General features: G+C 40.3%; 1 protein-coding gene across 1 annotated transcript; it reads right to left on the bottom strand.

Moving 5' to 3' along the window:
- Nucleotides 1-5,331: 5,331 nt before the first annotated feature.
- Nucleotides 5,332-13,929, bottom strand: LOC127381526 (carboxymethylenebutenolidase homolog). Its single transcript, XM_051611962.1, has 6 exons — nt 13,799-13,929; nt 11,568-11,790; nt 10,888-10,995; nt 9,643-9,785; nt 8,093-8,184; nt 5,332-7,078 (listed from the first exon to the last, which is right to left on the bottom strand). The coding sequence occupies exons 2-6, from the start codon at nt 11,780-11,782 to the stop codon at nt 6,899-6,901; spliced, it is 738 nt and encodes a 245-aa protein (XP_051467922.1). The 5' UTR covers nt 11,783-11,790; nt 13,799-13,929; the 3' UTR covers nt 5,332-6,898.
- Between the last annotated feature and the right edge of the window lie 175 nt (nt 13,930-14,104).

Below are 14,104 nucleotides of genomic sequence, written 5' to 3'. Positions count from 1 at the left end.
AGTCAAATGCTACCACACTTTGTGGAGAGGATTTTCACTTCTAATCCTCAGTTTTTAATCAGAGAACTAGGCAGAAAGGATATGTCCATCCTGTTTTGTCCTGAAATGTTCAGGTTGTCATGTTGTTCATTATAATGCAATGGAAAGTTCTTATGCAGTGTTTTTTCCTTATCAGAAAGGTCAGATATTAAGATTATCTTTTGAAAGAAGCCTGTAGTTTTGGTTCCTTGAGTTGGAGAGCCTAAGCCTAACCATCAAAGCTGCCAGCAAGTCAAAGAGCACGCTGGAGGTCAAGACAGAAAACGGTGCTCAGCACATCTCAAATTCATGCTTTTGTTGTTCGTAGCTGGACCCCTAAACTGTGCTTATAGTTGGAGGTCCAAATACCAGAGATGTCATGTGAAGTATTAACATTATTATTTCTGAGCTATGGCAGAGCAAACAGAAAGCTGTGAAAGGATGTACTGAACAGGTTTGGAAAACTCCTGAGTAGGGTTGGCCACTAGGAGGAGACATAGCAAGTTCTAATCCAAAATGTATTAACCAACCTATGCAGAATAGGAAACAGAAAAGGAGTTTTTGGCCTTGAGTGACATCTTGTTCTTTTATACCTACATCAGTCCATAGTAACTCCAAGAACTACAACAGACTTGCTTCAATTCGCAGGCCATTTTGGCTCAAATTGCACTTACCTCTCAAAGGAGGTAAATTCAGAATTATTCCAACAAAATCATGTGTGGCATTAACAGAAACCAGACCTAGAATAATAATTAAAACAAACAAACAAAAAATACCAAACCAAACAAAAAAAAACACCACAACAACAACAAACCACAAACAAACAAACAAATCCACAAAACCACAAAATAGTGAGAACTTTAACCCACAGTTCATATTTTAAATAATTTAATTTCCTGGACACTTCTAAAGACTTTTTTTTTTTTTTTTTTAAATTGTTGGGGGGTGAGGGGTGTGTCCACAAACTTTTTAAAAACACAAATGCCAGCTATTTCTGGAGGAACCCAGAGTACCCACAGTGTGTATCAATGCCCAACCATCTAGTTTCCTGACGTAAGTGACATTGCTGCTCTTTACCATTGTGCACATTTAGCTCAGTACCAGCTCACTTCTGCTGAAAAATCTTGAAGAATAGCTGAGCTGGAGGGGGTCATGGGCTTGTACTACAGGAAGCTGGTCTTGTCATTTGGGCACATTCATGTGAGGCCACTATAAGCATCAACCTTTTGCTCAGATGAAATTCAAAGTGCTTTTCCCCACAGCCACTGACCCAGATTTGTGAACAGGGCCAGCTGTTAGGAATAAAACCAGGCCATTAAGTAGATATTGTCCTCCATTAGGAAAGACACAGATCAAAGCCTTTTCCATATTGGTCATATAAACTCTTTAAAAACTGTCCATCTCTTGAGGTCCCATCATTATACTCTGCTTCTCTTTCAGAGGAAGAAATAGGTGGGTTATTTGTGATGATCTGGCTGGAGCATGAATTATGTGCCTCTGTGTAATGCTGCTCAGTGGTTCTCAGTCACAGCTTGGAAAGCTGAAAGCTCTCCAGCTAATGCATTATTTTCTTTCAATGATCTCATGTTTAAAGCATCATTTCCTTCATCTTAGACTCTCCCACGGGGTCAGTAAATTCCACATTTAAAGAAGATTTGAATTCCTTGGTGACAAGCTGGAATGGCAATCTGAGTCCTGATCTCTCTCGAGTGGTGAATGGAGCATCTCATCATTAGTACATCCGACAGATGCTATCAAAGATATCATGGGAATAGCAAACACAATAGCATGCTGGAGAACAAGACTCAGGATGGTCCCCTCTCCAGTCCTCACACTGGAGGGGTTTTTGGTGAGCCCTCCCCACCTCTTTTCCTTTCTCTTCCAGCTCCTCTCCTTCCTCCAGACCCACCATTCCCCAATTGGCCTGCGAGGAAGAAGGAGTTAATCTTTAAAACTTGATCTACTTTATTCATTCCTGTTTTATTGCCTTCTCCTTTATGTTGCTTACCATCTCCTTGTCTTTCTGCTGAAACATCCTGACACATTCTTCTTCAACTCCCTTTGCATGTACCCTTTGGTTCAGCCCAGCAGAGTAAATACATTTGGGGAAGCAGTGAAATTAGGGTTCAGCAAAAGACAGGGGTGGGGGAGATCCCAGAAAAATCCCAGATGTCCGTTTTTCCTGAAGTTCCTTTTGTCTTACTGAGGATTAACCTCCATCATCCTACTAACTTCATTGTCTACCTCCTGCCACTATCCTGGGTTCAGCAGTTCCCGGAAATTTAAGTTTGCATTTTGGCAAAAGATCTACAAATCACCCAGCAACAGCCAAGAAACAACACATGACCACCTGTCTCTTACAGTGCCATCGCTCGCAGTGTGATGAAGAAAGGCTTAGTGAGAGCAGGGAGTGTTTATCTCCTCAGATCTCTAGGGAAATAAAAATGTCCCCTCCCTTGCCTTTCCAGTGCTGACCCACTGCCTCTGTTCTGAAGCAGATCTCCTTTTAGCTCTCTCCACACAGGGGCCCTACCTCCAATTAGTGCTGCTGGATTGTAGCTCCGAAGTGTCTCTGCTCACGTCATTTTGTGTTAAACCAGAACTGATTCTTGGCCTATTGAGGGAGACTGAGGGGAGGTATTGGATACCCATGACCTTCAGGAAGCATCATCACTGTCAGTGTCTTTTCCCACCCTGACACTCCATTTTTGCTTGTCCTGCCTTACCATCTGCCTCCTACACCAATCACTTGTCTATTTAGTAGACTAATTGTCTAATTTGGCAGACTTCTTCTCCTCGTGGAAAGACAATACTTAAGTAACAGACCCTTGGCAAGCAAAAAAAATCTGCACAGTTAAGATTTACATGGACTAGTGAAGGTGGTCAGCCTCAGGTCTCTTTTCCTATTTTTCACAGTGTGTGTTTTCCTTCTCTCTGAGGTCCTTGAACCCCCTAGTTTTCCCACAAGTCTCTGATTTTCAGCAACCAGCACCACTCCGCTCTCTTCAGTGTCCATCTCCCACACCTTTCCCTTTCACAGCAAACTCTATGGTCCCTCTTCATCCTGCCTAGTAAAGGCACCTGGAAGAAAAACTAAAGAACATTTTAATAGTGTAATTTAAATAGTTTCCAATCCCCCTAACAAATAACATTATCATTGCTTTGCTGAAGTTCATGGTAAACTACAAGCCCAGATGCAAAAATTTTCTCACCAACTCTTCATACAGAAGTGATGGGAAGGGAAGGAAATGTATTGCCACAGGTGCCACCATCTGCTCCACAGTCTGAAAGGAGAACTTTGTTTTGGAGCTTTATTAGCCCATTCCACTCCTTCCTTTCCAAAATTAAGCATTTTGTTATTTGCTGGACTTTTATATACTTTAGTGCCAAAGATGAGAAACAATAAGTAAAATGTGCTGCAGAAGGTTTTGGAAGGCAAAAAGAGGAGCTCGCCACCAGATTCTCATCACTCTTCCCATGGGAGGTCTGCAACAAATTACTCTTTGTCAGTCTACCTTTATTTTTTCCTATCTTAAATGAAATGAAGCCAGATTGTTTTGTGTGCCTGTGACAAACCCAGTTCCCTGGAAAATGGTGCCTTTGTGACACCTTGCTAGAGGCTAAGCTACTACTCACTGACTGTGGTGAAACACTTTGAAATGTCATTAGCTAAAGGAACAAAGGCCAGTCTGGCTAAAATTTATGCTAGGTAGGCAACTACAGTGTTAGATAACAAGCTCAGTATGCCTGTGGACATGGTTACCATGAGTTACAATAAGGTGTTAAGAGGGTTGGAGCTGAATCTACAGGTGTAGTCATGTTTTCCATCAATTCACCAATTTCTATCAATTTCAACTTCTGGTCAGTTCTCTAACCCTGAAGCCTCACCAATCCAGCACAGCAATCATTTGCCTCCCTCCCTAGAGCCTAACTCCTCCAAGACCTAGCTGCACAATTCCTCGAGCCATAGGTGGCATCTGACTAACGTCAATGCAGCTGATGATGGAGAACTGCTCCAATGCTCCCAAAATATTTTGCTAGAGAGCGGAAATCAGGACCTGGAGTTCAGCTTTCAAGAAAGCTAAGGATCCAGTGGTTCATATTAATGCTGTGGTTTAGTGTTTTCTTTTATATAAAGAACTTCTTGTGAAGAGGAGATCATCAGCAGAGGACAGGATACATGCTCTTGTTCTTCATGACTCTAATCTCCACCATGTTCTGTTGTCCTGTCTCTCTCCAGTCCCTGAGGTTTTCCTCTGGGAGACTTCTTCCACTTTAGTCCACACAACATTCTTCACTCAGCCATCAAGGATTCCTCACATGCAGGCCATGAGCCTTCCTCAGTATAACACTTTCTCAGTGACCAAAATCCCATGCAAAATCCCACCTACAAAAGGTGAGATTAGGGCTCTTCTAGGTTCTCCTTTCCATTTTGTCCATGTACCCCCAACAGGGTCTTAGTTCACCATATCCCCAGGGTTACCCTCAGCCCATTCCTCTGCTCTCCTGCTCCCCTGCATCTCAGTTGCCTCCAACATGTCCTTAGTCTACTTCCCTCCTGTATTCTCTGACAACCCCTACACAAGTGGTTCAGGCTTTCTGTGTTCTGCCAGGCTAGCCAGCACCCTAAATAATACTAAGAACCAATGGAGCCATGCCACACTATTTTGCTCAGTGCAGTGAGTCTGTCTCCTCTGTGCCATTCAGATTTTCTAGAAATGTAGAAGAAATAAACAGCACCAAGGACTTCACTGTTTTGTCAATTTTGTTTGGAATTGGTCAAAGGGCTCTAAAATTACTGGGAAGGAATCACCAAGATAGCACAATGCCCAGGGGAACAAAAGCATCTAGAAGAAGCGCCTTGATCAGGCCTACACATGTCTACTACATCTACCCTGGTGGTTTTTCAGCAGGTAATTTACCTTACATCAGGGCTGCTAAGTTTGGTAGAATGGAACATTACAAACCTGAGTTTGTAATATCTAACCTCTACGTCTATATATCAGCACTCTCTGAAAACAAAGGATATTCTCAAATGTGAGTTTTGGGAATACTTTTTTGTGTTTTTTAGTAAAGTAAATGGCAAAATTCTGAGTTTCCCATCTTAGATGCTATATTTCTACAAAAACAAATGCAATACCTGTCCTACAGCAAACCACTCTGTATTCTCCACAAACAATGAAAAGACAAAATACTCCTCAGTTTCAGTCTTCCCCTGTCTCAGGAGAAATTTGGCAATGTTCAGCCCAATTCCTTGAGACATCTGTTCATTCACACAAAAAACCAAGCTGGAATGGTTTGCCAGCCAAGATATTACCTTCCAAGAAATTAAGGATCTTTTATTTAAAGTCCATGTGAGACAATAGTTGTAGGGAGTTCAATTTAATCATCTCTGCCTGTTCTCCTAGTAACCCTGATAAATTGGGCATGAATCCGCAGCTGGGAACTGGATTCATGCTTTACAAACTATCCATCTGAAGCACATATCCTCGTTGCTTTCTTCTGAGAAGTTGTTAGCCTCCTTCCCTCCAGAGCTTCATGGCCACATGCATCAGAAGTGCCTGCACCAGTGAAAGGAGGTGTCTGCAATTGTCCCACGTGAAACTGTCTCTCCTCTGTATGCTGCGTCCAGAACCATGTCAGGACTGGAAGGAAGTACAGAAGTCACTGTCCAGCCCTTCACTCCCTCTGCAGGTCACCAGGAAGCTGCACAGATCCCGCTGAAGGGCAGGATTAGGGTGGGCATCATGGAACTTCTCACATCCAAAGTGGAGAGACTATTTTTATCAGCATGACTCGTGGCGACAATGCCCTGCAGACCTAGAGAGGCTTTCTTGCATTGCCTAAACCCACTAAGAACAGGTTCATCTCTCCTGAAAGCAAACGGCAAGGACATGGGAACATGATGTGCAGCTCCCAAACCAGAGAACAGCACTAATCACTGACCGAGGGCATAAGCCATGGAGCAAGGGAAGCTTTTTGCATTTTTTCCTCAGAAGTCTGCATGAAATCTTTTTGAAATAAGAGTTTCTTTCATAACAATGCAGTGTGGCTTCTCTTGGGAAATACATGGTGGATTGCAGTAAGAAGGGGAGGGAGTGACATGAAGAAGAGGTTCGAGATGGAAGGATGGCTGAAGAACTGCTGAGGATGTGGAACCTGAGATGGGACCCACCAAGTGGAAGCCTGAAGCAGAGGCACTGTGGAGTTCAAAGACACTCAAGTGGCTGCAGCTCCATCACAGACCTCTTGTGGGGAGCCAGAGGGAAGGAGCATGAGGGAGCAGCCAGGCATGGGGGGAGAAGTGACTGCAGGAAGTATTGTGGGGCAATGGAAACAACTGAGAGGCAGCACCGTGAAGGATCATATTCTGTGAAAGCTAAAGGGGCTCTTTTTGCAGCCTGCTTTCAGTATGCATACATTTCTTCCCATTGTCCTTCCCCTTCTCTCTTTCTTGCTGTTTTTATGAATTCTGAAGAGAATATTCTGTTCCCAAGAAAAGATCCCAGCCTTCCAAACCAGAACTATAGTTTACTTCAAATTTGAAAATCTTGGAGCTGAAAATCTTACAGCTCAACAACACTAACTAAACATGGCTTTTAGGAGAGCATTTCTCAAGTGTGGGCAGAGATTCAGTGATCTTTTTAATCATATTGACATTAATAAACAGAAGTGAAACTTTCATATTCTAGACAATACCCCGTATGAGATTCTAATAATTTTAAGACATAGCTTTCAGCATTTGAAAAGCCATTTCTAAGCATCTACTTAGAAGATAAGAGCAAAGTAGTGCTATTGCAAAAGAGTTTTACAAAATATGGTCTGTATTATTTTCTGATCTCCTACAACAATTGATATATTTTATGGACATCTATTTCTGCTAAAGATATTTATTCAGCCATTTGATCATATCCTTTCTTCCTTCCTCAATGTAAGGTTTATCTTGAGGATTGATATCTTCTCTTTTGCGATGTACAAACCCATGTGTCTGTCCAGGGTAAATTTTAACTTCATAATCAACCTTACAGTTTTGTTTAAGCTTCTGCTCCAGAAGGGTGACCTGTAACACAGAATGTTCCATGTTAGCTGAGTACACAGTTAATCTATTATATATTTACAGTCTTCAAATTGTCCTGCTTTTTGGCTTTTCTGGGAGATAGACGCAGTGTATCCTTGCCATCGTTTTCTCTTCTACTAATTTTATATCCAAATGCATTTTTGTTACTACAGTTTCTTTATTTAACTAGACTTTTTTCTCCAGTAAATTAACAACATGTGACTGCATAAACCTGCAAAACAGAAGTATATGGGTTACTATAATAATACTTGTAAAGGTAAAAACATCTACTGCTTAGTGTCACGAGAAGCTTAGCATGTAGTGATCACTGTACAAGTTACTGCTGGTAGATCTCACTGAAAAAAAAAAAAAAGCTGGGGGGGAGACAAGATTTTGAATTAATTTGAAATGGAAGGAGGAGCAGCAATTCAAAGCTACTGACACTTTTTGGCATGAAAATTAAAGCCAACACCACTCAAGGAAAGCATGTCTTCCTCTTTGATTCCCTTGGTAGGCAACGATCCTCCTCCAGTCATTCTCCACTTGTGCTCCCTAGGAAAGCTGTTGACAGAGTACTAGAAAGGAGAAGCTCTGCAGGACAGTGGAAGAAGGAAAATGATAGTCACAAGATTTTTAAATTCTGTTGCAAATAGTGATTCCACTGGCACAAGTGGGGGCTCTCTGCTTATTTTAGGCACCATCAGTATGATTAAGGAGGGTCTCCCATCTAAAACTTGAGAGAAGTCTTCCTTTGGATTGCTGCCCTTTTCCTCCTAGAAACTCTCATACATAAATCATCCATATTTTGCAACAGAAAGAGAAAACAGGTTTTAATGTCACTGTAAAACTTTTTGATTTGGGGATAAACAGCAAAAAATTGTGTAGAACTACTGTGAAAGTTAGTGAAGGAGGAAGAAAAGTACAAATTGTTTTTCTACTATATCTTAATTAAACATCAAATTACAAAACAAGCATGAATAGCATGGATAAGACAAACATCTCTGATGAGAAACTCACCTGCTCCAATGGGATGAAATCATCTTTTTCACCAAAAATGAAGAAAGTGGGATGAAGCAAACTGAATCCATCCCCAAAGAACTTGATCACTCCTAGGGGAAGGAGGAGAGGCATATACAATGAGTAATGCTACTTAAAGTGGTTAAAACCCTACTAAAACCATACAGTCAAAATAAAACACATTCTGATCAGTTAGAGCTGTTCAGCTTATAATGGAATTCAACACACTTTTCGTAAAAGTCCCTTTTGTTGTGAGAGCTTGCTGTGATAAGGGATGTCATTAAAGATGGAATGACCAGCTCTGTCTGAAGAAGTCAGGGAAGGGTTGTTACATTTGCCCCATTCTAGTGGTATTCTTTGGACATCTGCTTCTGACCACTGTCAGAAACAGGGTCCCATGAAAGATGGACATTTCAGAGCTGCTTGCCTCTAGCCTGGCATGGCCATTTTTAAGATAATTGCAAATCCTCTTCATTCCAGATACATGGTTAGGATGTCAGTGTACATTCACCTATACTGATAAAAATTCATAACAAATTTATATTGCAATTTTGACTATTCAAATGTATTTTAATGTAAGTAATAGTAAAATTAACTAGCTGCCAACCTGGCCACTCTTTTCATTATTTAAATTATTACAACAGAAAAGGAAAAAAAATTAGCAAGAAGCACTGTTGAATTGGCTCAGCTGATCAGCACATCAGTGAAGCAAATCAGTCCCCTTAAACTTGTTGGAAAAATACCTTCAACTTCCTTTCTTTTCAAATTAATATAAATTGCTCTGGCTTATGTAGAGGTACAGAGTTTTGTAAAAAAACATTAAAGGTAGCATAAATGCATTAAGAATGGAAGTATGAGAGTGCAAGGTTTAAAAGAGAGTTAAAAAATGGTTCATATTAGTAACAAGGGGCCACTATCATGAGAAAGATTGAGGAATAAGGTGTTCGTGTCATGACCTGAAGGTCTACAGCCTGTCCAGCCTCCAGCCCGGGTGTCTCATTGTCAAAAGACACTGCACTCTAACAGAAGATCAGCAGAATGGTCACAGTGTATCACTACTGCCATGTCTTTCCCTGATACACCAACTGAGGAATAGAGTACAGACACGTGTCAGATTTTTCAAATAATGAAAACCAGACAGTGGGCAGAAACCTGTCCCAAGACTTATGCAGATTGAAGTAAGCAAGATACTGTAGTGAAGATCCATCTCATAGTAACTGCTGGCTCCTAAAATATAGAAAAGATGTGCCCAGAAAGCATTCTTGGATTATCAGACAAGAGGAACCTGAGCCTTAATGAGGGCTTGGCATTTGGTGTCCCTTGCACACTATGTTGCACAGAAGCAATCCTGGCCGTGCCACTTGAAGACAGATCTTGCTGGTTATATTTAAGGGCAAAAATGTGAGTGTGCAAAACCAAATTGCTTTTTGTATAATAAAATCACCTTCTTCCATAGGATGTCACACTGAATTTTGTTACAGTAATACTACAGAAAAAAGTTCCTGCACCAGTCATGTCTGCTCAAAATGTAAGAGATATTTGAGACTTACCGTAGACAGAAACCCCTGTCTTTAAATGAGGATTTTTCAGCATCAGATGTTGTACTGCTGCTCCACCCCAGCAAAACCCAATGACACCAGTCGTCTTTGCACCACATTGTTCACTTAGATACTTCAGGACGACATCAACTTCTCTAAGACATGTCAATGAAAGTGAATTAAGGCTCTAGCACTATTCCCCTGACCTCCAAAGTGGCCACTGCTCAAAGACTGTGCGGGCATCGGTCTGCTTGTGGGAGGTGGTGAGTGACTGTCTTTGCATCACTCCCATTTATTCTCATTCCCTCACTTCGCAAACCATCTTTACCTCAACCCAGGAGTTTTCTTGCTTTTGTTTCTCCTACTCCCTCCCCTGTTCTTCTTGGGGGGAGTGAGTGAGCAGCAGCATAGGTGCATGGCTGCTGGCTGCAGTCAGCCCACAACTGTAGTTTTCTATTACTCATTTCTAAAGTACAAGAGAAATTCCAGGGGGTAAGACAAAGGAGAAAATCAGTCTTCCTAGATCACTGTTAGTAAGCTGATTTTACAAACAGCAGTCCAATTAATTTTGAAAATGGCAATTCTTGTCTTATAGGTCAACACAAATAAAAGTTTGAGACACACAGCCATTCAAAAGCATCCCATCATCACAAATTTGATTATAGGCAAACCGTCTCTCATCTGGGAGACAAATATTTTATGAAATTGTGGAAGTAAATTTGAAATTATTGTTTCAAAATCAACAGGGACATTATGCAATCAAACTACATGTCAGATAAAAATGGGGAAAATACAGCTAGAAGAATGGTAAAGTAGTATTCTCTGAACTAGCTGGGATCTGATGGGAAGCAGGACCAATGCTTCCTACTTCAGTAGTGTTTGGTGACTACATTTGCACCCTATCTGAAATCCACGGAAGTTGTGCCTGCTGTGGGAATTGAATCAAACTGAAGGGAAGGAATGAGCTGCATTTTCTAGCCTTTGCTGGTTCTTTTCTGAGTAATTAATCTCACTTCTACTCTCTGCACAGGTAAACAGTGGGCACTTTTATTATCGTTTGAAGTTCTACTTTTCTCCAAAGAGCACCCCTCACATAACCATGACCCTGACCCATGAGCTGCATGAACATTCTGCTTGTGGACATCCAGCAGTATTTGACCTGCTGATAATTTAGGATCTAATCCTGCATCTTTACTGAGGCAAAAATTCCTATGAAAGCAGGATGTCCACTCGCTGAACAAGGAATAACAGTTGTACTTGTCTATTTTGCCAGCATTTCGGGTTTTCAGCCAGTCATCGAAAGACGCAAAGTCATTAGAAAGTTTCCAAGCTTCTTGTCCCACAAAAAAATCAGGGCAGATGGCTCTGCAAGAAAAACAGAAGCATTTTATGCCCATGAAATAATACTGAGAAAGGATTAAAGGGAAGTCCATGTGTACTACATAATAAATTAATTTTGTTGAAGACGCATAGAATTTAGTCTACACCAAAGCACTACACAAGCAACCCTCATTATTTTCCTATGTGTAGTAAGGAGACTTAGCATAACTTCCAGATAATCTTACCCTGCTAAAATTCATTACTTAATTTGACAAATTGTTAACTGCAATTGAAACTCCTTAGTGGTTTCCTGCAATTTACATGGTACATACTTTTTGGGCCAGAAGGAATGCTAACCCAGTAATAGAGGAAAGAGAATGCTCAATATGCTTTTCTCATATTTGGGAACTTGTTTCTTTCTTTGGCACAAGATGGTACATTTTACCTTCACAGAATGTCTTTCAGGACAAAACAGGAAACTCTTTAGAGAAACATGTAAGCGAAGCCTATGAAATTATTTGTGTTTATATGGTTTACATTAAAAAAAAGTAAGGAAGCAGTTGGTTCAACAGGCTTTCTTACTAAAAAGACACTTTGAAGACAGAAGTATTTCTTACATGTATCCATTAGCCGCGAGCATATCAGCCATGTATCTGGTGTTTGGGAGTTGCCATCCAAATATATCATGAATCACAATCACAGCTTTGCCTGAGCTGGCAGGTGGTTTGCAAACATAGGCCTTGATGTGCTCAACTTGCACTTCCTGGCCACGGCCTCCATAGTCAAACCTGTCTCCAATATCACATGGGCAGGGCCTCGACTCATTAGCCATGTGTGACACTGAAGAACAAAAAATACTCAGTTGTGAATATCCCAGCAAACCATACTGAAAAAGATCAAAGTACAGCGGGATCATAGATTATTGAATGTTTGAAACATTACAGTAGTACTGTGAACATACTGATTAGTGTTAGATCTACAGTCAGTAAGTCCATTGAGTTGTTTTTTATAAGGAATTATCTTGTTAGATTTACTTATTTTAGTCTCTTCAGCGGGGACCTGGTACATAACTAGGGTTTCCATGCCCTACAGTAATACATTAAAAATAAAGTTAAGACGAACCAGCCAGGCAACCATCAAAATTATTTAAATAGTGATGAAGCCAGTTCTTTCACTCTTCATCCTGTGTTTGTCCTTGCAGGAATGCATAACTTCCTCTGTAAAGGCTTAATACAGGACCTAACATTTTTAAGAAAATAAAAAGAAAACACAGCTACTGTGTAGAAAGATACAATTACACTTAAATGTGATATTTTCCTCCAGAGACTTAAAATATTCCATAGCTGACCTTTTCAGTGTCAAGAATTATTTCTCTGAACCAGCTCTAGCATCAGATACTGCAGACTTTTGAAGGAGGAGACTTGAGGAAGGTGCCAATAAAAATATGCCTTTGAAAGCCAGAGTATAAAATCGTATGTATTTAGTATTAAATAAGGAATGTACTCAAACCTCAAGATAGGAAAAAATAAAACTGAACATAAGGAAAAAATCCTTCAGTTGAGCCAAATGTTTTATGAAGTGCAGTAACAGTAGGGCATGGCTAATTTTTTATGAACTATTGCTAAAACAAAAATAAACAAGTAATTCACAAAGGTCAAAACATGCCAACTGAATGTAACACAGGTTTATGTAGCTCTTTGGTCTCAAGTTAATGATTTTATAACACTGACCTTAGGTTAACCAGCTGGGTGAACTGACTTCACATGGCTGCAAAATTACTTGAATAAAATTTGAGTATGCATTGAGTATCTCAAAAAGTACATGGATAGAATCTAGATGAAACTTCACTAAACTTTCTACAAGGATGTTCAAACTTGACTGTGCCAAACATACTTGCTAAGAGAAATGGCATAAAGCAGATTACTGAAATATAAGACAAAATACAGTTTAAATATATAATAAGAAAGAGCTGATAACTAATTTTCCATTCACATACAATTTTTTTTTCATTAGACTAAAATACAACAAAACCAGCAACTGATTATTAGAAATATGTATTTCAGAACTCCAGAAACACAATGCCTTTACCAGTCAGTGTATCCTTAGAGGCTTTAATTGCAAATATTTCACATTACCTGATAGAATGTGAAGCAAAATGTAAAACATGAAATACCAAAAGATGCAAATATGACAGCTGAAGAAAAGAACTCCAGACACAAACCTGCAAGGGGCAGTGTTGGCTTATATGGTTTGTAAGCCACATAAATTTGCAAGCTTGGTAGGGGAATCAGAACATTTTGGTGTTTCTGCATTTGCCATAGGATGCATTACATGCAAACAGTAACTTCTTCCATGTCTGAGATGCTACTGAAACATTCCTTAAAAATTAATCCCTCTCTCTTACGTCCCTCATAGCTAATATTTTAGGAAGATCTGTAAATCCACAGGCTTGGCATTCCACACTCTCCACTGCAATCCCTTGAGCATTTATTTGAAGGGAAAACAGTAACTTTAGTTTTCAGAAACATGAAACCTACAATCAGAAAAATATAAAGATACCACTGTGGGGCTCTTCCATGTTGAACAGACTCTCCTGAGTCCTCCTCCTGAGAGATCTTCCTCTCCTCAGGAGGGAAACTAAAAGGTTTCTGAACCATCATCTGAAACAATTAGGGAAGAAAGTAGCCCCCTGGTAGCATTTAAATGAACATGCACTCTTAAAAAAGCCCGTAGATAAGATTAAAGTCCTCCAAACATGCTGAGTCATACCCAGCATGCACTTGATTTCTATTACTTGGGAGGAAAAGCCACAAAACTTTTTAAAAAAACAAACAAATCCCACACATACCTGTAGCACAGCAAGTGTGGGAGACAGCAGAGGCAAGTGACAAGGGCTCAGCGTGGGTGGTTACCACTGACTGTGATCCCAAAAAAAAGTGCTAACTCATAAAATGAAAGGAGTGAGCACAAGGATCAGATTTCTTCAAACAAGCATTACATAAGGTATTGCCTTTATCTTGGCGTGGTGCAGTCACAAAGTCGAAGGTTCACTCTTTTAAAAGTCGTTCATTTCCTTGCTAGTGCAGACAGCGGGGAGTGTTGCTACTGTGAGGAGTACTGCTACAGCTGAGTTCCAGACCTTCCCTTTAAATGA

This window comes from Apus apus, chromosome 2 (assembly GCF_020740795.1).
Source record: "Apus apus isolate bApuApu2 chromosome 2, bApuApu2.pri.cur, whole genome shotgun sequence".
Classification (NCBI taxonomy): Eukaryota; Metazoa; Chordata; class Aves; order Apodiformes; family Apodidae; genus Apus; species Apus apus.
The sequence above is the reverse complement of the archived record's forward strand: the minus strand, read 5'-3'. Positions and strand labels throughout refer to the sequence as shown.

Excerpts from the sequence above, each read along its gene's own strand:
- LOC127381526 (XM_051611962.1), bottom strand. The coding sequence starts at position 11,782 with ATGGCTAATGAGTCGAGGCCCTGCCCATGTGATATTGGAGACAGGTTT. Across the intron at positions 9,786-10,887 it reads AATGCTGGCAAAATAGACAA|AGAAGTTGATGTCGTCCTGA; the intron begins GTACAACTGTTA and ends GACATGTCTTAG. Across the intron at positions 7,079-8,092 it reads ATTTCATCCCATTGGAGCAG|GTCACCCTTCTGGAGCAGAA; the intron begins GTGAGTTTCTCA and ends TCTGTGTTACAG.